General features: G+C 32.1%; 1 protein-coding gene across 9 annotated transcripts in view; it reads right to left on the reverse strand.

Moving 5' to 3' along the window:
• Fer (FER tyrosine kinase) overlaps positions 1–26,891 on the reverse strand; it is a 409,026-nt gene that overhangs the window by 100,703 nt on the left and 281,432 nt on the right. For 8 of the 9 annotated variants that reach the window (XM_063245478.1, XM_063245477.1, XM_063245479.1 and 5 more), the window contains one exon: positions 3,689–3,812. The exons of the other annotated variant lie outside the window; for it this stretch is intronic. In XM_063245478.1, coding sequence (XP_063101548.1) covers positions 3,689–3,812 — 124 coding nt within the window. Of the gene's footprint in view, positions 1–3,688; positions 3,813–26,891 lie in introns of those variants that run through there. 9 annotated transcript variants of the gene reach the window in all.

Raw genomic sequence — 26,891 nt, forward strand, 5'->3', positions numbered from 1 at the left:
ATATTTTTTCTCCTCCTTTTCAGCAACACACCCACCCATACACTCTTCAAAGGTTCCCCTGACAGTTCCTGCCCCTCTCTCTACCAACAGGTCATACTAGATAGTCTAAGTATTATTCCCAAATAATTTTATATATATTAGCATAAAATTGATTATCTCTTTGTGTTAATTATCTCTTGTGATTGATTATCTCTCTGTGTTCTAGCCATCTAAACCAGGAACTATGATTTCCTTGTTGAAAATCCTTTAACGTAGATAACCAACTATCCATATCCACACAGTATGCAATTTTCTACTTGTGACATTATGTTGGTGCTCAAAATTTTTCAGATTTTAGAGTATTTCAGATTAGGAAGGTTCAACATGTATTGGAAACTCCATTTCTCAATGAATATGCAAAACCCTGAGTAAGTAATAAAATGTGGTCTGAGAAGACTTTAATTTGTTCTTACCCCGTAACAAGTACAACACAATAAAAAAAAAAAAATCAAATGCTGATTGAACTGTACAATCAGTACAAAATTTGAAAAGGGCAAAGAAATCATATCATACCTCACACCTCTAAAAATACCTTTTCTGAAGATGACAGTGACTTAGAATAATATGAAACAAAGAAATGTTCCCACATTATCCTATTGATTATAATCTTTAATTAGAACACATGTCAATAGTTTATCTCTTTTTAAATATCTATAGGTATCAGACAAACATCAAAGGCATAGCCCCAAATAAAATAATTTTTACAAAACAGTTTATCAGTGATAAACCATGAATGTCAAATTTGTAAAACTGTCATAAGTGTCATAAGGGCAAAAATTGATCAGTGTATTTGAAATAGTCATATAAAATACAAGTACAATACAAAACTGCACATTGGTTTATAGAATAATTATAAAGAACATGAAGCTGATTAAAACTAAATGAAAATACAAGTCATCCAGGAATCCTCAAACTATAAAGGGAAAGGGAAATTGTTGCAACTAAGAATTATATCAATTTAAGAATATTTCCTGAAAGTGAAACTCACAAGAACAAATGCAGTTATTTCTTAACGTAATTATACATTTTTACTTTATAATTGTCATACTTGTCATATTTGTTTTTCTATAACAAAACACTGCTATGCTCTCACAGTAATAGAAATAGGAAAGTTAGAAAAGTTATGTTTCCCCAAAGTTAGAGAGACTATATTTGAGATACACAATATTTGGGCGAGACAATTATAAATATTTTCAAGTACTGAACTCTAGTGCCCTCTAATCAGTAACAGAACAGATATGTAAGTTCTTAAAAGGTTTTACTTGAATTTATTGAACAAACTATAATTCAGAGACATGCATTTATTTTAGTAATATTTTGGAATGTCAAAAATGGGGTTTAGTGCTTTTTTTTGCTCATTATCTGAAAAGAAAGTTTTGATTATGTTTTATATTTTAATTAATTTCAGAAATACTTTATAAAAATTCTTCCAAATAGGAAAGTAACTTTTGACTATAGTAATTACTACATATTTTTATTTGATAATATGACTTGAATGTTTCTTTTAACTATAAATAAGCAGAATTTTCTTCCATTGCAATTACTACTACTGTCAGAGAAACAGTTCTACAGGCTGGCCATAGCAACAGGTCCTATAACACAACACAAAGAATGATTTATTTTCTCATTATAATACTATGTATTGGTGAGGCACTACAGTGAAAAGAAAACAACAAGTTGATCTAAAAGAGAATTTACAGAGGTTTAAAGAAAAAGATCAATAGCTGAAGATTCATCTGTTTCTCATGTTTAACAAGAGAAATAAAAGATAGTTTAGAAAAATTCAATGGGGGTGGTAATAGAAAAATATTAGACTGTTATTATTATAAAGTGGTTAGTGAGGAAAAATCGTATCAAATGTTTTAAAAACTAGAAATATATTTTTATAGGAATGAAGATTAAAAAAAGCTACTCTGCCAAGTACAACAGATTTGGGCTTGTGTGTTACTGCTTCTCACATATGAATAATCAGTTACTGATTCTCTGTAGCTGATTCTGGAATCCTCAGCACGAGAGCTACACCTGAAACCTATGCATCAAACCAGCTCTCAGTGACATGTTCATGATGTTCAGTCAGAAAACCTTCACAGTAGGCAAAAGTTCCAGGTCTATGCATAACCCATGGGCATTTGTGGTCAAGCAAAGGTTGACTTACAAAAACCTTTGAAAAATCTTAAAAAGTCAAATGGAAAACATTACAGCAGATGATGCTATGATTTAGTGCAAAGAATACATTTTTTAAAACTACCATTTGTAACCGAAAATGGTTTTAACACTAATGATTAAAAAACAAATCATCTATTTGTTTAAAAAAAAAAAAAGGGATCATTACAAATAGCAAGGAACTGAAACGAAGGTTCCCTCAAAGGCAATGCACTAAAAATTAAAGAATATTATTGATAACTGATATATGCAATACTCTCGCTAATGCACATTTGTTAAGGCTTAAAGTCAGAGATTGCCTAATAAATAACAAGACAAAATGAGTAACCAAAGCATTTGATGCAGTATGTGATAGAAAAAAAGACCTTAATATCTCAACAAACTCTTTATGTTAATGCAATTTAAAACAAAGTTTATCCCTTATAAAATTAAATACAATTTGTATATGAATTAAAATGCTTTTTTAAGTATTCAAAAATAAAGCTCTTACAAGTTGATATAGTTTATATTTATAGAAAATGAAACCGAAATACAATGACGATGGCTGCTTTAGTTGTCTTAACTTCCAGGAAAACAATAACTTCACTGCAATGCATTTTAAGATATATGTAAATGTTGAACTGCATTTGAAAAGTAGGTCATAGTTTCATTTGCAGAACTAAAGAGTAAGCAAATTGTTTTGGGAAAGAATATCCATTGAGGTCAAACAAGCATACAGTAAAGGTGAAAATAACTTTGTTTTGCTGTAACCAGGTATTATGCAATGTTACAAGAATGTCAGGTCAAAGGTCACATAATGAAAAACCTCACAAAAAGTGTACTTCAGTAATTAAACCAGTTTGAGTAGTCTACAATAGCTTAATCTGACATACACCCTGCTCTAGTATTATCAGTACAATGCACTGTTTCCAGTGAATGCAAACTGCACCTTAGTCATATTTAGGTGTAATATTAATTTTCTTATAGATTTCTAGTTGCAGTGACAGTCAGGAGAAAAAGACTACAACCAACTAAAAACCAAAAACCTGTAAAACATAAGACACTATACATAATCACAGAATGTTTTCTCAAATCTCCTTTGAAATAGTCTAATTAGTATGCTAAAAACTCTTTCCCTGGGCCACATGCACTGTCATTCATTATTGTTTTATTATACTGTTACATGATTTTGAAGAGTGAGAATAAGCAACACAGGAACAGCTTATTATAAGGTTGTAGTTTCTTAACATTCAATGTCCAGTTATTATTATTCATGATTACAAGAAAAATCTTAAGAGGTAAGATATAGTATAATTAGGTACTTACCTCAAGTAAGAAGAAAGTGTATGTTTCTGGCAACTAGTAAAGAATATTTTCACACAAAATGTAAAAACCACCATGAAAATATGTTGTATAATACATATTTACTGCTACATTATAGCAAATAAACCATTTTCTAGCACTCTACTAAAGAAGGTGAAAAATGCTTTATAAATATTCTCCTTACCTGTGAATACAGTTTTTACTCTCGAGATAAAACATACCAGCAGCAACGTCTAAGCAAAAAGTCACTAACTGCTGAAGTTTTAGTTCATCTTTCTTCTTTCTCAAAAAGGTGAGGAAATCACCTCCTAGAGGAATCAACAAAACAATGAGAGAAATTTATGATGAAACTTGCCATTACTGCCTGTTAGGAATATCTGACAAAATAAAAGGTGTTACAAAAAGCCATGCCTTTTGCCTCCATTTGTTTCAGCTGGGGACAAAATGAAGCATGAAAAGAATATGTCTGGATAGAAAGCAGACACCATAAACTTTTCTAGATTCTGCAAAGGTACTTTAAGTGCCTTACACTGCACATTACCCAAGGTATAATAATATCCAATCAAAGCCATACTTGCTCCCAAGCCAGATTTTCACCAATATGTTCAACTAAAATCATCTAAAGGATTTGATTTTCCCTAACACTAAATAAAGACAACAAACATTCTGAGTTAAAAAGTAAATGATATTCTTAGTTACTAGATTCAGTGATTAATTAAAACTTGCAAGTATTGACACCACCATCTCTGTAATACTAGACAAAAAAACCCGTTACCATTTTGATAAGGTTTAGTCATTGGTTATAACTGCATTTCTGTATATTTAACACTCTAGCTATATCATAGAAAAACTTAAGACACCATGGTCCAAAACGAATACAATACAATCTAGATAGTAATTTAAAATGTATCGCTAGCCACATTTTATAATGTTAAAAAAGCAAAACTGATTTTAAAATTATATTTTCTTTACCCCAATATAGTCGAAATATTTTGTATTGACATGCATCAACTTAAAAATTATACCTGAGATATTTTACTTCTTTATCATACTAACCCTCTGGAGTATACTGATTTATTATTATAACTATATCTTAATTTAAATATAAATCTTCTTCTTAAATATTTGATACGTATTTAAATTTTATAAAACAATTGAACAGATTGATATACCTCAAGTTGTTCTAAACACACTTAAAACTTTCCACTAACAAAATCAAGGGTCAGTTTTAAAATTTAAACCAATAAAATTTAAAATTTAGAAATACTAACCACATTTCTATAGCTTGAGACCCATCTACAGCCAGTGACTACCATATTAAATAGTTCAGCCTTAAAATTTACATTCATTCTTAATACCATTAAAAGCTGTCGTTTACTATGTGGTTTACTATGTTTCCTGTTAAGTATAGTTTCTTGCAGTACCCGGAAGTTAAATGTTAGAATGGAATACATTTTATTTAATAACAATTTTTTACATTTTCTCTGTTAGACTCCCAGATGTTAAACAGGAGTTGTGTAAGGGAGATAAGCATTTTAACTGTCATTTTCTAAACTTATTTACCCTCTTTAGCAGGGATCTGTGTTTTTTTATATAGAAAACTCTGGAGGTGAAGACTTACTAGCTTTCTTAAATGAGAATACTTGTATAATAAATATCTTATCTTTCAAAATATTCATTTTTCTAACATCTTATCTTACAAACCAAGTGTTATACAAATTTGGCTGGCCCACTTATAAAATCAATATGCTTTTGCCTAAAGAATAAGCTTAATGATGTTAGACCATTTTTTCTATTCATTTTATAAGAATACCAAGCGTATTAAATTACTGGATGATTTACTAAAAGTTTCTATCAAGCTTAAAGATCTGAACAAAACATATCATATTAAAATAAGTAATCATAAACTTTGCAACTTTAGTAACTATCAAAAATGTTCACTAAAATGGATTTATAAGCAATATGTAGTTCAAGATACCCCTTTGGACCAATAGTTACATATCAATTCTTTTGTTAGATAAATGTTTGCCTGTTTTAGAAAAACTTCAACATTCTGGTTTTCAAACTACACGGCACTGTTTTTAAGTGATAAAATTACTTTCAGATGAAAAGATTTGTTCTGCAATTTGTTTAAAATGAACATGTAACTTCGATGGAACCCTGATAGTATTTCTTTTTAAAGTTAGCTTATACTTAGAACTTTCATGAGGCTAATGCCCTTTCAAAATTTACTTCTTCAATTTGCACTACTACCTGCCTCTCTGAATCGCAAACAGTACCTCTGCAAACTGTCCTCTCTGTTGTTCAATATTTTGTTAATAAATTCTGCTTAGTATCTAAATTACTGTTTAACAAAGAAGTTCTTTAGCAAATTATTAAATATCTCTGATTAACAATATATTCATAAAAAACATTTAAGCAGCATTTAGAGTTGGGTAAAAATGATGTTCTCTCAATAAGGTAAAGGAAGCACCAGCAATTTAAAGACAAGGACCTATTTCAAAATAGCGTGAGACACAGAAGAGATTTCTAGTTATTTTAAAAATCCAGTGAAAATTCTGCTTTAGAAAAAATTTCTTCCTTAAAATATTTAAATCTAGGGGCACAATTTTTAAATTTGTTACCAATTTTTAGTTATTGGAGGCACAAGATAGTGATCTTAAGTCAAGGAGCAGAGCTGCCTATTTCCCTAAGCCAAGCCAGCTGCAGAAAACTAGCTAAACAGAGGTGTCTGGTAAATCTTAGCTAATTTTGATTCAGGCATGAAAGTCTGAACTTTGTGCAAATATAACCAGTAAGAACCCCAAAGAAAGATGTAAACTCCCCAAGGGCAGAGGCCTAAAGCTAAGAACTAAAGATATGCAGAAAACAATTTAGACTAGTTAGAAATAGTCCTTAAAACACAATACTTGATTATAAACCTTAACCAGAGACTGATGAACCAGAGACTAGTAGATGATGCATGCATTTCAAATTACTGAAAGGTTAGTTTAGAAGGCAAGTCCTGTGTCTTTCAACCAGTTCTTTTGTCATTTTCTTAGTAGCCAACTTGAAACCCTCTCAGAATTTGTCATATATACTTTATCAAATATGTAGCACATACTATACATGTGTCAGCTACACATGTAGCTGATGCATATGGTGTAGATTACCTACTTAACCACTGCAGTAAGGACCTTATGCTTAAAGGGGATGCAAGGAGACAAATAACTTTCCTTTATAATTCTACCTTAACAAAACTTATTTCTGTGTAGGAGTGCTGCACATTAAACCAAGAGAGAATAGAACATAAAATTTTCTAAAATTCTACAGCAATGATGATTTTCTAAGATAATATATTTTTAACAGCTAAGTTTTGGTTTACTATGGACATGTCCTAATAATGGTGAAAATAGTATAAACACACTGACCTAGGCCTTGGTAATTTTCTAATGTTTTTAAACTTCTGTACAACAAGAATTTAGTATCACTTATCAGATAGTTTTGAAAACTAAAAGAATCTACGGCTCTAAGCATTTGTCTAGCATGTAATACTTACTACTATCAAAATTATTTTACATTTAAAAAAGAGTCACCACAGTGTCCTTTGGAAGACTGTGTTTCTCCACTTCGTATTAACTTCATCCCCAAGCTTGTATTAGTTGAGGGTGGCTTAACTAAACCAATGAAGTCCATCTTCCTTTCCAAGTGATTGGTCCAGGGACAGGCACATGGCTTAATTCAGGCCCCTGAAGCAAAGAGATGCTGGAAAGGTGAAACAAACTTTGTACTTTTTTTTTTTTTTTTTTGGTCTTTTTCCTTTTCATCGGTACCAGGGATCAAACTCACGACTGCCTGCTTGCAAGGCAGGCGCTTATGCCGCTGAGCTAAATCCCCAGCCCCCAAACTTTGTACTTTTGAGAGAATAGGAACAAAGTGCACTGGAAGAGACAATACATAATACTGCAAAGACTGGCAGTGTTAGGATGAAAGTATCTGAAAGGCATCATAAGATGTTTTTATGGCAAGCAGAAGACAGTGTAAAATAGACAGTAGCTTTGCTGACACACTGGAGTCACTGGATTATATACTGTATATAGAGATTTAAGTGAACTTAATAAAAATTACTAGCATTATGAAATGTATCTTATATACTACCAAAACAAAGATACTTAATGAACACAATAATATTTACTTTGAAGTTATTTTGAGAATTAAAAAATTAAATCTTTACAACAATCAGGAATTTCAATAAAAAAGTCATTATTTGCAGCCAATTTCAAATAAGAGAGCTAAGCTTACTATTTTCAATAGTTCCTTAAAATTCTTGTTACTCCATGCTATAAAGACGTGATCTTATTTATTAATGGTTCTCTGAGGAACTGGTCATAATTAATACAACTCATCATTAATGGGGCTCTGAGGAACTAATCATACTTAACACAACTCAGAGATTATTATGTAAACAAGAATATTAATGTATCAATTTATAAATGAGAAAAAGGGATCCTAAGAGTAATACCTCTAATGACTTACTGTTGAATCAAAGGGATCTTCATTTAGCTTGAAACAACTTTAAAGTTTATTAAATTAAGAGATACTAGTCTCTAGTGATATGTAAAATATGTAATTCTTTACTCTTGTTTTTAAGATATTAATTTGTTTCCTCAGAATTCTATTTTGCTTAATTATGCTCAATTATTTATTTAAAAATAAACTAGTACTTACAGTAAACATTAAATTAAAGAGAGCTATTTTGGGGGCTCCATTTAAGTAACTGTTCAGAATTCTCCTTTATTTTTGAAAAACATTTTTTTTTTTTATTCTGTAACCACCAATGATCAGAATTATGGTCACTTGCCAGCCCATCAAAAATCAGGATGAAAAAATATATACATGACAAGCATAAACAGTGAATGCTAACTCAAACTGTATTCTAAGAAACAATGGATTTTACGTTAGAGATGTAACTCTAAAAGTTTAGGTCTTCAAAGACGCAGTGATAAGGCAGAAATGTGTTAGTTTATGGGGGAAAGATAAGGAAGATAAATGATGTAAAAGTGAAAATCACTACAAGAATATACTATACTTGTATCCCCAAATCTATTTTTCACTCTCTAAGGAAGCACTTACAGCTCAGCTTGCTACCTAAGAAGCAGAACTCAGTCAAAATGCAGAGCTGAGTGTGTGGATATCCCATGTGTGGTAGAGATCTTTTCAGATAAGGTTCCTTAATGGCCATGTTCCACCAACACTGCCAAATGGCAAGAGATTTTTGGGTTTCTTCATTGCAGGTGCTATCTGAGAACATAATCTGAGAGTAGGTAAGATACAAGTTCACACAAAATAGAACAGTGCACTTCCTAGTATTCTTAGCTCAAAGGACAATCGCTATAATTTTGCTAGACATGACATAAACTTCCAGAGAAAACTCTAGAAGGTTGGGACTAGAAAGAACTTTAGAGATCATCTATCCCAGCCTTTTCATATAGACAAGGGAACTGAATTTACATGACCTATTTTTCATTAGTATATGTTTGCAGTACATAATGAACACATTCATCATGGGGAATATGTTCATGTACATGACACATCTCAATTCTTTTTTAAATCCTTTTTCTAAAAGGGGGGTGTTTGGAAGGTTCTCCTTCCAATACCCACCACATTTAGAAAAGCTCAACTTTTCTTTCAATTCTTTTTCTCCTTTAAATCCTCCCCCCACATTTCTTGCTCTCCTACCCATTTCAAAAAGTTCTCCCTACTTCCTAATATGTATCCTCTGTATTGCTCATTATTTATACTTTGGGTTTCTCACAGAAAAAAATACAATATTAAAACATGTGTCTCATCTATTTCATTCAGGATTATGGCATCAAGGTACATCCATTTACCTAAAAATGTCTTAAGTTTATCTTTCTTTACAGCAGAGTAGTACTCCACTGTATTTGAGTACCACATTTCCTTTATCTGTTTATCTGTTGCTGGGCACGTGGACTATTAGACTCAGTTACTGTATCTGTGCTACTATCAATATGGGTATTCAAATATCACTGTGGTAGGATGATTTTAAATAATGATTAGCAAAACTGAAATACTACAGTGGGTATCTGCAAACTAAGGTCTGGAGCCAAATGTGGCTCTTTGCCTAGTTTTCCTAATAAAGTTTTATCAGAAAACTGTTAGATTCATGACTTTACACGTTATCTATTGCTACTTACAATAGACTGCATGGCCTACAGAGTCTAAGCACTTTACTAAGTATCTCTTTGTGGGAACACTTGTTGACCATCATCAAAGGGTATTTCTCAGTATACCGTTTAACTGAAATGATTCATGTGATTGCTTTCTCTATTTTCAATCAATATTTCACTTTTAACTGTGTTTTTTGTACTAGAACTCAATAGTGCTTTTCAATTTTTGAAAAGGAAGTTTGGCAAGGCAGAATAACCAGTTCATGTTTTAATGTCTTGACACACATTTTTATGAACAACCACATTACATTGAGGTCAGAAATTCCATGGTTCTCTTCCTACCCGTAACCTAACATTTACCACATAGGCCAAGAAGTGCCTCTGTTCCTACTTTAATGCAAAACTATGCACTTTTATAATCTGTTGTTTCTTATCTCTTCTCAAAATCTTCTTTAATATAAAGCATACAGACAAAATGGACAGTAATATCAGATATACAAGATATTGCTTCTTAACCCTCTAGGACTTGTTTCATATATTTAGATACAATGCCATTTTTTGAAATAAAAAATCAATGAAATTTGAAATAAAAAATCAATAGATATTCATTTTGGTATCTGTCTACTACAGGAAAACTTACAGAGGAAAAAAGGTATCAATTCAAGGTTACTTTGATTGTTTTTTAAACAGATATGGGACAAAAAGTCATCCAGAGTAATTTAGACTCATACTGATAAAACAGTAATAAAATCTAACAATATTTTCAGTTATTAATTAAATTTATTATATACCTAAAAATATACCGTTACATCTTCATATATATGCAATTTTATTGCAAATTTATATGCTTAGACATATAAATTGAGTTTTTCCCAAAATATTACTTTGAAATGCTTGTAAAAACACACATTCTAGCAGAGATGGGTATGTCGTACTAGGGCAAAGTCAAAACAAATTTCCTTTCTCATTTTTTATTATTGTAGTAGAAAACACATACATTTTTCTCTTAATCTTTAAGGATACGTTCAATATTGTTAATTCTATGCACTGATATATGTAACTTCTCAGTATCAAGACTGAAATTTTATACTCAATTTAAATAACTCCCTGACTCTCACAACCCCTCCTTCCAATCCCTGATAGCTCCCATCCTATTTTCTGTTTCTATGACTTTGCATATTTTAGCTATTTCACACAAATGAAATCATGAGCTACTTGCCTTATCATGACTGGTTTATTCCACTTAGTATATCCTCATATGTAACATATGACAGGATTTTCTTCAGTTTTAAGGTTGAGTGATATTTCATTGTATGTATATATCATGTTTTCTTTTCTACTGTTAGGTTGAAGGAGTACTTTGTTGATTGTGAATATTAACCCTTATCAGAGATATGGTTTTCAAATGTCACCTATTTCACTGGTGGCTTTTTCACTCTGTTGTTTTCATTGCTGGGTCAAAGTTTAACATGGTGCTATTTGATTATTTTGTTTTCACTGCCTATGATTTAGGTGTTATACTGAGGAACTACTGTGCATTCAAATGTCATGAAACTTTTCAAAAAAAGTTTTCTAGTTTCAGGTCTTTCAGTTAGATTTGTACTACTATTAAAATATAGCAAAGAAAGGTAATTCACATAGAACATAAATGTATTTCGCACAGTTCTGGAGGCTGGAAGTTTGAAATCATTACATGAAGGGCCTAAATTCCATTTCAAAAACAGTGCTTTAAATGCCATGTTTGTCAAAGAGGATGAAAACTCTGTCCTCACATGATGGAAGGAAAAGGGTATCCATGGGCCTCCCTCGTATGATTCATTTTTAAATCCTAATGCTATAATTAGGTTTAATCCTAATCATGAGGGATCTACTCTCACTGTGTATTTATCTCCCAAGGCTCTACTTCTTAATACTACTCACATTGGGTCTTAGGATACAACATACAAACTCAGGGGATCACACAGACCCAAACCTTAGCATTCTATCTCTGGTCCCCTTCCAAAACTTACCTTTCTTACAAAATACACTCATTCCATCCCAATATTCTTCAAAGTCTTTACTTATTCTAGTACCAACCTTAAAATTCATACTGATCAGCTTTTATTTCTGGGAAAAAATGCCAGACATATACTAAAGGAAGAAATGCTTTATTTTGACTTACAATTCCTGATGTTTCAGTCCATGGTTAGCTGGCTCAAAGGCAGAAATATCATGGCAGAGGGAAATGGCAGAGGAATGCTGCTTTTCTCATGATATCTGGTAAGTAGAGAATAGGGGAAGAGCCCAAGAGGAAGGGGACAAGTAACAGAGTTTCAAAGACATAAGCCAAGAACTTACATTCATGAATGTGCTTTAATAAGCTTCTAGCCAATCAAGTGGGCACTTATGCCAATCATGTTGGCAATTAATATTAACCATCACAAAGTGTAAGTCCAAAATCACATCTAAATATAATATATCATACAAAGGTGAGAATTAAGGTATGATTCATACTACGGCAAATTTTTCTCAAGCTGTAACACTGAACACAAACGACATGGTTCCAAAATACAGTTGTGGGAAAAGGATATGATATACAATCCCATTCCAAAAGGAACAAAGAACCAAGAAGAAAGGGGTAACAGGCCCCCAAGTAATATTTAATAATGCAAATAACTTAAATATTGAAGATTTAGAATAAACTTCTTTGACTATGTTCTTCCTCTGGGACACACTGGTTGGCTCCCAAAGCCCCGTTCCCAACTGTGTGTTGCACAGTTGTGGTGCTACAGTTCTAAATTTAAGGGGAAGCCCTGATTTCATGTCTCTGATGGATACTTCTCTAGTGGGGTCTTTCTTAGATGGTTCTCTTCCTGTGATAGCTGTCTACCCTAGATACCAAGGCTCTCCAAGGTATCCTTTGAAATCTAGGTTAAGGCTACCATACCTCCTCAGCATATTATTCTGCCTGAACAATTAGCAAAACATGGTCATCATCAAGGTTTACTGTCCTTACTTTCCAGGGGAACTGCCATTATAAACAGTACCTAGATTGACTAACGCCATACCTGAGCACCGTGCAAAGATACATTAAAGTATTGTAATTTATTCAAATGACTTTCTTATAAGTACTGTCATAAAAGAGGTGAGACTCATGCATCCAGTATAACCTTATTTATACGGAAAAAACACATCTATGTCTTTAAAATTAATTTCAACAGCACTTTATTACATAAACTTACAGAATGCAAGTTCTTTTCTTCTTGACTTTATCAGTAATTGGTTCTGGGAGTTGGACAAGCTGCTCAGTTTCTCTGGATTTCATTCATTACATGACCTCTAACGCACAATTAGATCCACAAACTGTCCAATGATAGACAGTGGGAATGTGGTCATTTTAGTCATAATCTCTGGGTTTCTGCTTTCAATATACTCTCCTTTAAGCACTTTGCATGAATGCGTATTTTGTTCACTATGTAAGTCTTCCATCCTAACTAGACAGCATTATTTCATTTTATATCAGGACTATAACAGTTTTGTGTTTATGTATTATTTACTGATGAAGTCAGAGTTCCTCTGAAATTCTCCTTCATTCTAAACTCTCAATATACAGTAATCCTAGGCTATCATTTCTGATATCTGATTCCAAAACTCTGAGAACAAGGTGCTGTTGATTAATAGATTTTATTATGTATACCCAAATTACAATCTTCTTTCTTGTCCCTATCATTAAGAGTTTATTATCATTGCTATAGCCTAAGCCAGTGGTGGCAAACCTATGGCACAGATGTTATTTGTTTTTAAGGCAAAAAAATGTTAATGTAGGTGTTGTTTTCTCTAAAATAAAACCTTAATATTCAGGTTTAATTGCAATGTTGGCACTTTGCAATAAATAACTGGGTTTTGGGTTGCAGTTTTAGCACTGGTCTCTAAATACTGGCCTAGGATAACATCTATTTATTTTTGGATAAGAGCTTTCTTTTTAGGACTCATCTTTAGCAGATCAATACAGTCATATTCCCTTACAAATTGCCAGTTTACTTGTTCTCAATATTCAGACTTCAAATTAAGCATTCAACAAAAGATAATGCTAATACTCTCAATTCTAAATGAGTAATGCATCACTCATCCCTTCACAACCTGTGTCAACTTATTTTTACTAATAGTAAATATTTTATTAATTTGTGACCTTTTCACATTGACTCACATGGAGTATTCCATCCCTGATCTTTCATCAGAATTCCCAAAAAACTCAGGCTAGTAAATCACTTCATATAATACCATCTGCAGACAAGCAAAAGCAGTGTTTTAAAAGGAAATGAAAATAAAGAAAAAATGGGAGCAAAGCTTTTATAAATAAAGACAGGAAGACAGATTGGTTGAAGGAAGGGAAAGGGAATGTGTAAAAAGAAGGATCAAGATATATCATGTAGGGTCCAGGATTTAGCTCAGCAGCATAAGCACCTGCCCGGCAAGCATGAGGCTATGGGTTTGATCCCTGGTACCAAAACAAAACAAAATAAAACAAACAAACAAACAAACAAAGATATACTATGTACAGGTACAAATTCCCTGTGATAAACATTATCATTACGTATATCTAAATATACCAATAAGATTGGTTGTTCTCACTAAAGTAATAGTTTAAATGTTCCAGAAAGACCTCCAAAAAAGTTTAGGCTATACAGGTATTCCTTTCAAGTTATTGTAGGTCATTTAATTAATTAATGATATTAATACAAATTTAATAAGCAAGTAGATAAAAATGGCATGTATAAGTGGGATTTTACTTTCCACTTTGGATGTATTTTAGCCTAAGGGAAAAGCAACTGTATTTATATAAACAAAAAGGTAGCAATTTTATTAAACTATCAGACTTACAACTCTAAATGTAGAACATGATAAGGTCACGATCCACTCAAACACTGTGGAAAGGCTGGCGAAAGGAAATAGTTCTCCTAACTAAATTGCCAGCAATGGCTCTAATAGCACACATTAACAAGGAATTTAGAAATGGGATTGAGATTAGAAGAGCTATGGGGTTGTGGGTGGCTTAGGTATGATCTCTGATAGCCACACCGCAGTGTGAAGATTTATCCTAAAAAATAGGATAGGAAACTACAACTTTTCTTGTTATCATTCTCTAACTGGCTACAATGCCTTTAAGCCAGAATTTTGCTCAGGGGTCTGGCATCTATACTGATATGTCTTATTTCTACAACTAGAAACAATATTTATATGACTTCTAACTATGCATAAAGATATTGTTAAATACTAGGAAAACTTAGAAAACTACGATTGCTTAATGCTGTGTTTTGTAGTTCATCCATTTATTCATTAATTCAATAAATGTTATAATATTATGCAGTGAGACATTCAGATGTAGGGTAAAAAAAAATATTTCCACACTGTAGAGCACTAATCTGGAGTTATGTCAGAAAAGCCTTCCAGAAACATTTCAATTTCTTTCCACTTCCCTAGACAGAGATAGAGATTTTTTTTTTTAAACAAAAATCTCCTTTTTAGACAGTATTTTTTTTCTACATTTTCCCCAGGTGTGGCAGTACCTTAGAATAATTCCATTACCACATTGTCTTATGAACTTGACCGGTCTTTGCTATTCAAAATATCCCTGGAAAATATTGTTCTTAGTCTCAGAAAATTACAACTGGGGAAAAGATGGATGAAAATAATTTGTACAAATTTATCTTTAGAAGTCCCCCATCACTCACTCAGTCTGACATTTCAACTAGACAAGTATGTTTATGGATCTCAAATAAGGCATGCAGACACAGGGAGGGGATGGGAAGAGCGGGCGAGGGGAGAGAGACAATCTTTTATGGTTCTCTTTCCATTTTAGAAACAAGGTAAAAATTTTGGCAAAAACATGCACACCTTGAGACAGTAATGCTAAATGAAATAAATCAGATGCACAAGCTTAAACATCACACAGTTTCCCTTGTATCAGAAACTCAAATTATAAATAAACAGCAAAATAAAAGAAAACAATATGAAGCTGAGATATAGGTCTTTCTCAAATGGGAAGGGATCAAAAGATTGAGGGGAGATAGAAGGTGAAAAAAGGAATTGAGATGTGCTGTGTACACGGACCAGCTCTATACAATGAATGTAAACAGGACGTACTGCATACATGTACTAACAAAAATTTTAAAAGAGAAAAATCTTGTAAGCTTTGTGATTCAGTTTTGTAGCATGCAATGGTACTATTCCAGGTTTTTTTCTTACAATTTTCTAAGTTTTAATTTAACTATGCAGAATATCAAATAATTTTTTAAGAGAAACTATGAAAAAACAGATGAGGACAGATAGATGAAAAAAGACAAGAATTTAAGAGGTGTACATACAAAAGAGACATGAGATTTAAAAAACTATATAAAATTTTGATATCTCAAAACTTATTTTAGCTATATTAGCCATAACTGGCTCTGATATAATTTAAATTTGATGTAAAAGAAATATGCATTAAAAGTATATTAAGTATACCATAGGTATCTTTATACATAATAAATATATCTAAAAATATATATAAATATCTACATAATAAAAATTACTGATTCATTAATCTTATTTCTGCTAGGCTGTCAGAAAATTTTTTAATTGAAGTTGTCTATGTTCATATTAGTGAATACTTACCGCAGTAACCTGAAATCTATTCACATTTTGTAACATCTAATTTATAATACATTTTATCTGAAAAATAGTTTGTGCCAAGGAATATGACTTTAAACTCAGCTTTCCAGCTGTGGATCAAACCTTTTTCCAAAGGACTACTGATGCAATTCTTCCTAGTATAACCCAAGCTTCCTGAGGTAGCTTTATATTTAATTACATCACTGCATTAACCACACCCTACAGTGTAACTCCACATACAGTACTGGTATTGTAGGCTTTTAATTATGGCTATAATCTCGGGCAATGGATATGTTTTAAATTTTGTAATCCCAGAATTGACTGCAGTTCTTTCTTCTAGGCATTTCAGAAATTCATTTGTGGCCCAATGCTGGCAGTGCTGTGGGATGTAACTGTCTTCTGATAGGCCAAGTCCATTCTCAGTTTTAGTGGTGTGATTAAGAAAATTTGCATTGGATTCTGGCTAGACTTAAATGCTAACCTGTAGCAATTATAAAATGTTGGCCCTCAGAAAACTGCTTAGCCTTTGTATGCTTTAGTTTCTGTTTATAAAATGAAGATTTTACAGAAATACAGTTTTAGTATCATCAAAAGAGCTCTACATATTAAGGTTAAAACAGTTTTTAATATATAACACACTCTAGATATTAAATATTATATTATAATTTTTCCACACTGCAAGATTTATTTTAGCTATCTTCACATTTTGAATAGTTTTAAATAAGAGAAAATAAGTTTTTAGAAAACACTGTAAAATTAAGTGTTTGACTTTTATAAAGTGATCCTTTTACTCAATACTTAATGATTTATGCAAATAAGCACAATTTAATAATACATTCCTATGTCTAAAAATTTAATAATTTGTTACTTTCTCCCGGCTAAGTGTGGTAACCATTATTTATATATAAAATTGTTATATTCCTGAAGGCTATTTGCTGGAAGCTTGTCCACCAGTTTCTTACTATACATAACATTCTAAGTATTACGTAATAGTGAAATGTAGACAGAGCAAAATGAAGACTTGCTATGCCATAAACACTGGCCACTTAGCTTAGGCTCAGTTATTTTGTAAATAATTTATATACTAAACCAGGGTCTCAGCTTATATTCTTTTTTCCAGTGGTATGCGCTTTGTTTTGAAATTGATACACAACAATTAAACACAATGTATAATGTGTGATGATCAAATCAGAGTACTTAATATTTCCATCTCTTTAAACAGTTTTCATTTTTTGAGCTGAGAACCTTTGAACTTCTGTCTTCTGGTTTTTTTATAAAATGCATAATGAATTATTGTAAACCATGTTCACTCTCCTGTGGAACACCAGAATCTATTCTTCCTCTCCAATTCTGTTTTGGTATTGTGCAACCTTGTCCTTTTCTATTCCTTGAACCTCTAATAACCTATATAATAACTCTACTCCTGAGCCTCTAATAACCAATATTTGACTCTATTTTTAGCTAAAATCAACTTCTTTAACTACAACACATGAATGAAAATGTGTGGTATTTCTCTTCTGTGTCTGACACATTTTACTTGAGGTCTATCTATTTTGCTACAAATGACAGGATTTCTTCTCTTATGGTCAAATTATATATATGTACACACACACACAAACACCCATACATTATCCAGTCATCAATTAATGGAAGTCTAGTCCATATCTTGGCTGTTGTGAACAGTACTGCAATAAACATGGGAGCTCAACAGTCTTCTTGATATAGATTTCATTTACTTGGATGTATGAGAAGTGTGATCAAAACATATTGTGAATATCTAAATTTTTAAAAATTTATTGCAGTAAAAGACACATTGCTATTAATCTCCTCAAAATACGTCCACTCATCTTGAACACACTTATCCCATTGTTACTGCTACCTTCTCAAACAGCTATGTAAAGGACATCCCCAAAAGTGGAAAATGCAAATGGAAGATTTCACTTGCACTATTATGGCTGTTTTAATGTCTTGAATCAATCCAAAACATTTACCTTTCGTGGTCATTTTGACTTTGCAAAAGGGTCAGAAATTGCATGGTGTCAGGTCTAGGCAATAACCTGGATGAAAATATGCATGCATGCACATACACACACACATGTGAACACGCACGCACGCGCGCGCACACGTACACTCTGTCTCTCTATTGTTATTTAATGAAATTCCATAAGTATTTGATCAACCTAGGCTGATAAAAACTATGGTGAATTTTCAAATTTAAAAATTTATTACATAAAGATACAATGTCATTAATCCTCCTCAAAATACTCTCCCTTGTAACACAATCATCTCATCTTGGAATGTGTATTGTAGTATCAAAAGATATTTAAATTAAACGTCTACTCTATTTTATGATCATCTTCGCTTGTATATCCAATAATGGAACTTCTGGGTTATATGTTCTTATTTTCAAATTTTTAAGGAACCTCCATACTATTTTCAACAATGCTGTACTAATTTACATCCTCATCAACAATGAATTATTTATAACAAATATTACTATGATGTATATATATTCTTGATCTTAAGAAAATCTTGGTCTTTGATAAAAATGTCAATTTCTGTCATATTTCTTATTTATATCATTATATGAAGAACTAGGTTCACAACATAACTCATACACTGAAACTCTACAAGTAAATTTCCACTTAGAGCATAGATACTCAAAATCATGTCAAATCAGTAGCAAATACTCAGAATGGCAAATTCCTTTATGAGGACAGAATCATACAAATAGTACTATAAAAATGTTCTCAGTTAATGATAATACTGTTAAAGAATTTGTTAAACATTTGAAGAACTTAAGTCCAGATTTTCAATTATATATGCTTACTAGAAACACCTTGCATTATTACTAAAGGAACATAATAAAAATTTATTTTCATCAGAAATTATTTTTTTAATTGAAAGAACTAAAAAAATACCATTTTACAGATAAATTTGTATACAGTTAGGGATGGTGATCTAAGTGCATATTTAGTTTAAAGGAATTCTGGGTCTTTATACATTCGAAACCACAATAGGAACAATATATGAAATCATATAAATGACAGAAATGAAATCATAGTGGCATCTATCACTAGAAATGGTTTATTCAAGTGAAGACACTTAACATCACCTGTGATATCATGTGGCTTTCAGGTACTCCATAAAATGTGAAAATCTGGAAGTTCAGTCTAATGATGTGAGGAAAGACAAGTTCAGTCTAAGATGTGAGGAAGACACTGCTTTCCCCCCCCGTCCTGGGGGAAATGATATCTAGCTAATTTGTAAGTCTGTCAAGACCAGGAAAAACAAGAAAAGACTAAGAAACTTTTAGAGACTGTGAAAACTGGAAAACTACACGCAGTATCAAGTCTTATATTATGACTTGGAACCGAACGAGGACATTAATAAAAAAATTTTTAATTAAAATATGAAGTTCGATTTAAAAGTGATTTACTGGTATTTTAATAGAATATAGACATATAAATTTGATACAATCATATTTATAGGAAATACAATTTAGAATTTATTTATTTTTAGAGCAAAGCTCATATGTATTACCATTTCACACATATTTCTGGATCAATGAATGGACAAAAGTTAAATGGCATAAAAAATCTAATGTCTATTCTGTTCCACTACAGTTACATGAAATAAAGTACACTTAGCATCTTATATACATTTTCCTATTCACAGAATCAACCAAGTATAGACTGAAAATACTTTTAAAATTACATCTACATAGAACACGTACAAACGTTTTTTCCATGTCATTTTTCCTTAAACAGTACAATGCAGTAACTATTTGTATTTACATTAGATTATAAGAAATTTAGACATGATTTAAACCAAATAAGAGGATGTACATAGGTTATTTGGAAATATTATGCTACTTTTACCCAATGGAGTTGAGTATTCTCAGGTTTGATTTCACAGGATGTCCTGGAATCAATCACTCATGAACACTGAGGGAACCTAATAATCCTGAGTGTATTTCAAAAGAACTCCATCAGTTATAATCAAGATACAATCTCTCCTCTACTATAAGTAATCCTGAAATAGTTTTATAATTATTTGCTCCTTCTATTACTAAATTTGCTTTTTCCTCTGAATACAGAAAGCCGTATCTGTAGTGTGATTTTCCTTAAACTAATTTAATTTTTTTCCACTGTATGTATTTTCCAAACATTAAATTTAAATCATAGTAACTGGGGCTGGGGATTTAGCTCAGCAGGTATAAGTGCCTGCCTTGCAAGCAAGTAGTCGTGAGTTCGATCCTTGGTACCGATAAAAACGAAAAAGACAAAAAAAAAATCATAGTAACTAAGAATCTAGAGTCAATTCCTTTTTTAACAACTCACCAAGTTTTTCTTTATCATTTAAATATATGGCAATTGAAGCACAATATTACTACACAGCTAATTATTATTTTTGCTTATCCTATGGGACTATCAGTATTTCCAAAAACTAATTATTAATTATCAAACACCTTTGATGAAACTCCCAACAAACTGTACTGAATTGGACAGCTCTTAATTCTGAAAAACTGAGGCAGGTCTTTTGCTCTTACATTTATATGACCAAGTAAAATATATTTTCTGTATTTTCTCTCAGTTTTTGAGCATTTTTTTTTTTTAACTTTACTTATAGCTATTTTTGTTTGAGTGGGTACATGTTTGGAGACATGAAGACTCTACTTTTATCATTAACATTTACAAAGAAAAGTATGTAAATTGATTTCCAAGGAATCAAATTTACACTAAAGAGGGAAACATGCAAATTCCAAGGTTTAAGATTGGCTACTGTAAACAAATAAATGAACAAACAAATAAATAAAATATAGAAGCATGTTCTTAGAATTATAGAGTATCCATCATGTACTATGTCCATCCTTTGTTTTGACTGACTCTGCTTTGTTTTGTCATATTTGGTTTTATTCTCTTCCAAAAAAAAAGTAATAACTGTGGGAGTAGCAAAACCCAAAATGTGTAATTGTTATTGTAAAAAAGAGAGGATAAGAAAGTGTTCTAAAGGATACAACTGTTTAGGTGTGTAAAACAGATGACCATATTACTAAGGTTTTGTTGGATCACTGAACAGAACTGTTTGCAGTCTCACTGTTTGAATGTCCACTTTGTATGCTTTAATTTTGTAACTTAAACTATTTCTAAGATGACAATATGTAATCTATTAGCTAGTGATTGCTGTTTATTTTTTTTGAAATTCTGTATTACTTGTACCCTTTTTCTGTTTTTTTTTTCTTTAAATAAAAATTTAAAAAAAAGAATTATAGAGTATACACTTTGAAGACAATAAGATTCACTATGATGCCCATTCTGGTTTGATTATTATCTTCTTTTGAAGCCCTGTAATGTCTCCAATGATTCAGGTTTATTGGTTTTTTCTGTACTGTTTTGTTCAATTTTATTATACCTGATGATATAGGCAATTCTTTTTAAGATAGCAAGAGGCATTATGATAACCACTGTTGATCACCTTGTATTCTGTTTTTACATTATATACTCCATCCATCCTTTTGATTTGACTCTGTTTTGTTTTGTCACATTTGGTTTTATTCTGTTCAAAAAAAAGTAATAACTGTGGGAGTAATAAAACCCAAAATGTGTAATTGTTATTGTAAAAAAGAGAGGAAAAGAAAGTGCTCTAAAGAATATAACTGCATGTATTTTTAAGTGTATAAGATAACCATATTACTAAGTTTTTGTTGGATCATTGAACAGAACTGTTTGCAGTCTCACTGTTTGAATGTCCACTTTGTATGCTTTAATTTTGTAACTTGAACAACTATTTCTAAGATGACAATATGTAATCTATTAACTAGTGATTTCTTATTGTTTATTTTTTGAAATTCTGTACTACTTGTATGCTTTTTCTGTTTTTTTCTCTTTAAATAAAATTAAAAAAAAATTATAGAGTATCCTAAATATAGGCATGCTAGTACATGTGATAAAAGCAACTTTATGTTCATTCTGTAATTATTTATGTCTGGAAACAAGTAAAGCAAATAAAATCCTTTCTAATCTTTCACCTATTACCATATTTTAAATTCCCTTAGCTATTTAGGCAGTACTCAAATAGACAAAAACAACAACAACAAAATAACCCTATAGCTCATCTTTTTCAAATAGGTAACATTGTCTTGGAAATATAAAGACATTCTTAATCATTGACATCAGTATCTTTCCTCCTTTTGGCTATAACCTTATTTTTTCCCTAGAATACTGTCAGAATCCATCCTAACTTGGCCTCCAAAATTGTAGCTAAATCAAGTTATTCAATTTATTCCTATCCACCTCTGATACTTTGTGATCTCTCAAAGATATTTTAAGCTTCAAAACCATCTATTTATTCATTTGTCTTCCAACCTTGATTTGTCTATTTCTTGCTATGGATCCCTTTGTTTAAGAGCAGTGATTTTGCTTGGATTTACTGCCTTCCAATCTCACTTCTATTACAATGACTAATCTGGGGGCTGGGGATTTAGCTCAGCGGCATAAACGCCTGCCTTGCAAGCAGGCAGTAATGAGCTCGATCCTCGATACGGATAAAAAAGAAAAAGACAAAAAAAAAAAATATATATATATATATCACAATGACTAATCTGTTGTATCTTGGCTCATAAAGATGTTCTCATCTATATTTAGGGCTGCTTTTCATTAAAATATTTGGCCCATGAAAATCTCCTGAGTTTGTGTTATTTTTTCCCTAGAATCTAAAGGCTTTATATTTGCAAGTATCAAAATTTTACTGATTTATCAACGAATCAAAGAGTTGGTTCTTTGAAAGAATAAATAAAATCGATAAGCCCCTAGCCAACCTTATTAAAAAAAGAGAAGAAAAAGCTCAAATTCATGCAATAAGAAATGAAAAAGGAGAAATCACTACAGACCCAATAGAAATACAGAGGATCATCAACACCTATTTCGAAAACCTCTACTCTCAAAAGTTTGATAACACAGAAGAAATAGACAGATTCTTAGAAGCATATGAAGTACCAAAGCTAGATCAAGAGGATGTAAAACTGTTGAATAACCCAATCTCTGCTAATGAAATTGAAAATGTAATTAAGTCCACCAAGAAGAGCCCAGGCCCAGATGGATTCACTGCAGAATTCTATAAGAAATATAAAGAAGACCTAATGTCGACACTCCTCAAACTATTCAATGAAATTGAAAGGGAAGCAATCCTTCCTAAGTCATTCCTGGAAGCAAATATTACTCTAGTACCAAAACCTGAGAAAGACCCAACTATAAAAGAGAACTATAGACCGATTTCCCTAATGAACACAGATGCAAAAATCCTCAATAAAATATTGGCAAATAGGATCCCGCAAATCATCAAGAAGATTATACACCATGACCAAGTGGGATTCATCCCAGGAATGCAAGGATGGTTCAACATACGCAAATCAATAAATGTAATCCACCATATCAATAAAGCCAAAAATAAGAATCACATGATCATTTCTATAGATGCAGAAAAAGCCTTCGATAAGGTCCAACACTTATTCATGATAAGAACTTTACAGAAAATTGGAATAAATGGTCTTTACCTCAATATAATAAAGGCCATTTATGACAAACCAACAGCCAGCATCATACTAAATAGCCAAAAATTGAAGGCCTTTACTTTAAAATCGGGCACAAGACAAGGATGTCCTTTATCACCACTCCTATTTAATATAGTACTGGAAGCACTAGCCAGAGCAATTAGGCAAGAAAGAGAAATAAAAGGGGTAAAGATAGGAAAAGAAGAAGTTAAATTATCATTGTTTGCCGATGACATGATACTCTACATAGAAGACCCCCTAAATTCCATTGAAAGACTCTTAGATACAATAAATAAATTCAGTAATGTGGCTGGATACAAAATCAATACTCAGAAATCAATAGCATTCCTATACACGAACAACAAAATCACAGAGAGGGAAATAAGAGAAACTGGACTATTCACATTAGCAAGCAAAAAAATGAAATATTTAGGAATTACTCTTACAAAAGAAGTGAAAGACTTATACAATGAAAATTATAATACACTGAAAAAGGAAATTGAAGATGATCTCAGAAAATGGAAAGACATCCCTTGCTCATGGATAGGAAGAACAAACATTGTGAAAATGGCCATTCTCCCAAAACTGTTATACAGATTCAATGCAATCCCAATAGAAATACCATCAACATACCTTATAGATCTAGAGAAATCACTCCTAAATTTCCTCTGGAACCAGAAGAGACCTAGAATCGCAAAGGCAATTCTAAGCAGCAAAGACAAAGCAGGAGGCATCACAATCTCTGACTTGAAGTTATACTACAAAGCAACAGTAGTAAAATCAACATGGTATTGGAATCAAAACAGAGCCGAAGATCAGTGGAATAGATTAGAAAATACAACCACAACTACAAACACACTCAACCACCTTATCTTTGATAAAGGAGCCAAGCAGGTTCACTGGAAGAACGGCAGTCTCTTTAATAAATGGTGCTGGAAAAACTGGCTCTCCATTTGCCGAAAACTAAAGCTAGACCCATGTCTATCACCATGTACTAAATTAAAATCTAAATGGGTCAAAGATCTGAATATTAAAACAGAAACACTAAATCTATTGGAAGACAAATTAGGTAGAAACCTTGGAGACATAGGAGTAGGTAAAGAATTCATGAACAGGACTCAAACCGCACGGGAAATACTTCCCAGAATCAATAACTGGGACCACTTCTTATTAAAAAGTGTCTGCATGTCAAAAGAAATCTCCAGCATAGTGAAACAAAAACTCACAAACTGGGAAAAGATTTTAGTGAACTCTCTCTCAGACAAGTGCCTCTTGTCTAAAACATATAAAGAATTAAAGAAACTCAGACCTCCAAAATTCAAAGATCCAATCCAAAAATGGGCATCTGAGATGAATACGCAATTCTCCGATGAAGAAATGCAAATGGCAAATAAATACATGAAAAAATGCTCATCATCATTGGTCATTAGAGAAATGCAAATTAAAACCACACTGAGATACCATCTCACTCCTGAAAGAATGGCCAGGATCAAGAAAACCAACAACAAATGCTGGAGAGGCTGTGGGGAAAAAGGAACTCTCCTGCACTGCTGGTGGGAGTGTAGACTGGTACAGCCTTTGTGGAGATCTGTCTGGAGATTTCTCAAGAAGTTGGGACTGGAAATCCCATTTATTCCAGCTATTCCACTTCTAGGCATATTCCCAGAAGAACTGAAAGCATCATACCACAGTGATATATGTGCACCTATGTTTATAGCAGCACAATTTGTAATCGCCAGATCTTGTAAACAACCCAAGTGTCCATCAACTGAGGAATGGATAAAAAAGTTGTGGTATTTCTATACAATGGAGTATTATTCAGCTATAAAGAAGGATCACATTGAGATATTTATCAATAAATGGGCGCATCTTGAGACCATACTCATAAGTGAAATAAATCAATCTCGCATGTGTGAATACCGAATAGTTTCCCTAATGTAAGTAATGATTCAAATATATAAAAATATGTCGTAATCATGATTCCCCATTAGGTGGCCTTGAAGCCTTATAAAGGTTTCACTCATTATTTAGAAAGGCTTTATTCTGGGCTTCTTGTTATGGAAATATTTGAAGCTAGAGTATATGAAGTTTTATCCAAATATTTCAAGGAAAAAGACAGACACTATGGTAACTACTATTAAGTCGGGTTATATGGTGGTGAAGTACTAGGTTGCTGAAACAGTCATGCTTTGACCTCTATTGTTATATTGTTAAGTCCTGTTTTATCTCAATCTCCCCCTTATTCTTTTAAAAAAATTAGTTAGTCATTTCTTCTGTTTGTCTTAATTAAAGAAAAAATTTAAAAAATTAGGATATATAAATAGTAACTCTTTTTGATTTCCTATTAACTTGTTTTGAAGTCCTGTAATACTCCCACGATCTTGTTTTGACAGATTAGACTCTGTTCCATTCTATATGATAGTATCAAGTTTGAAGACATAGGCAACTACTTTGAAGGCAATAAGATTCACTAAGATACCCATTCTGGTTTGACTATTGTCTTCTTTGGAAGTCCTGTAATGTTTACAATGCCTAAGTTTTATTGGTCTTGTTCTCTACTGTTTTGTCCAACTTTATAATATCTAATGAGATAGACAATTCTTTTTAAGGGAACAAGAGACAACGTTGATAACCATTGTTGATAACCTTGTACTCTGTTCTACACCATGTGCTATGTCTATCCTTGGTTTTGACTGACAGCTTTGTTTTGCCATATTTGACTGTATTCTCTCCCCCTCCAAAAAGTAATAAGCACTAAGGAGTAATAAAATCCAAAACGTGTAAATTTTGTTGTAAAAAAGTGAGGGAAAAAAAAAGAAAAAAAAAAAGAAAAAGAGCTCTAACGGATATAACAGCAAGTGTGTTTAGGGGTGTTAAATAGCTGACTATATCAATGTTTTTGGATCACTGAACACAGCTGTTTGCAGTCTCCCTGTTTGAATGTCCACCTTGTATTCTTTGATACTGTGATTTGAGCAACTATTTTCAAGATGATAATATGTAATCTACTAACAGGTGATTTCTTACTGTTATGT

Source organism: Cavia porcellus, unplaced genomic scaffold (assembly GCF_034190915.1).
Source record: "Cavia porcellus strain 051 isolate PalLab524CR breed Dunkin Hartley unplaced genomic scaffold, mCavPor4.1 scaffold_2, whole genome shotgun sequence".
In the NCBI taxonomy this organism is placed as follows: Eukaryota; Metazoa; Chordata; class Mammalia; order Rodentia; family Caviidae; genus Cavia; species Cavia porcellus.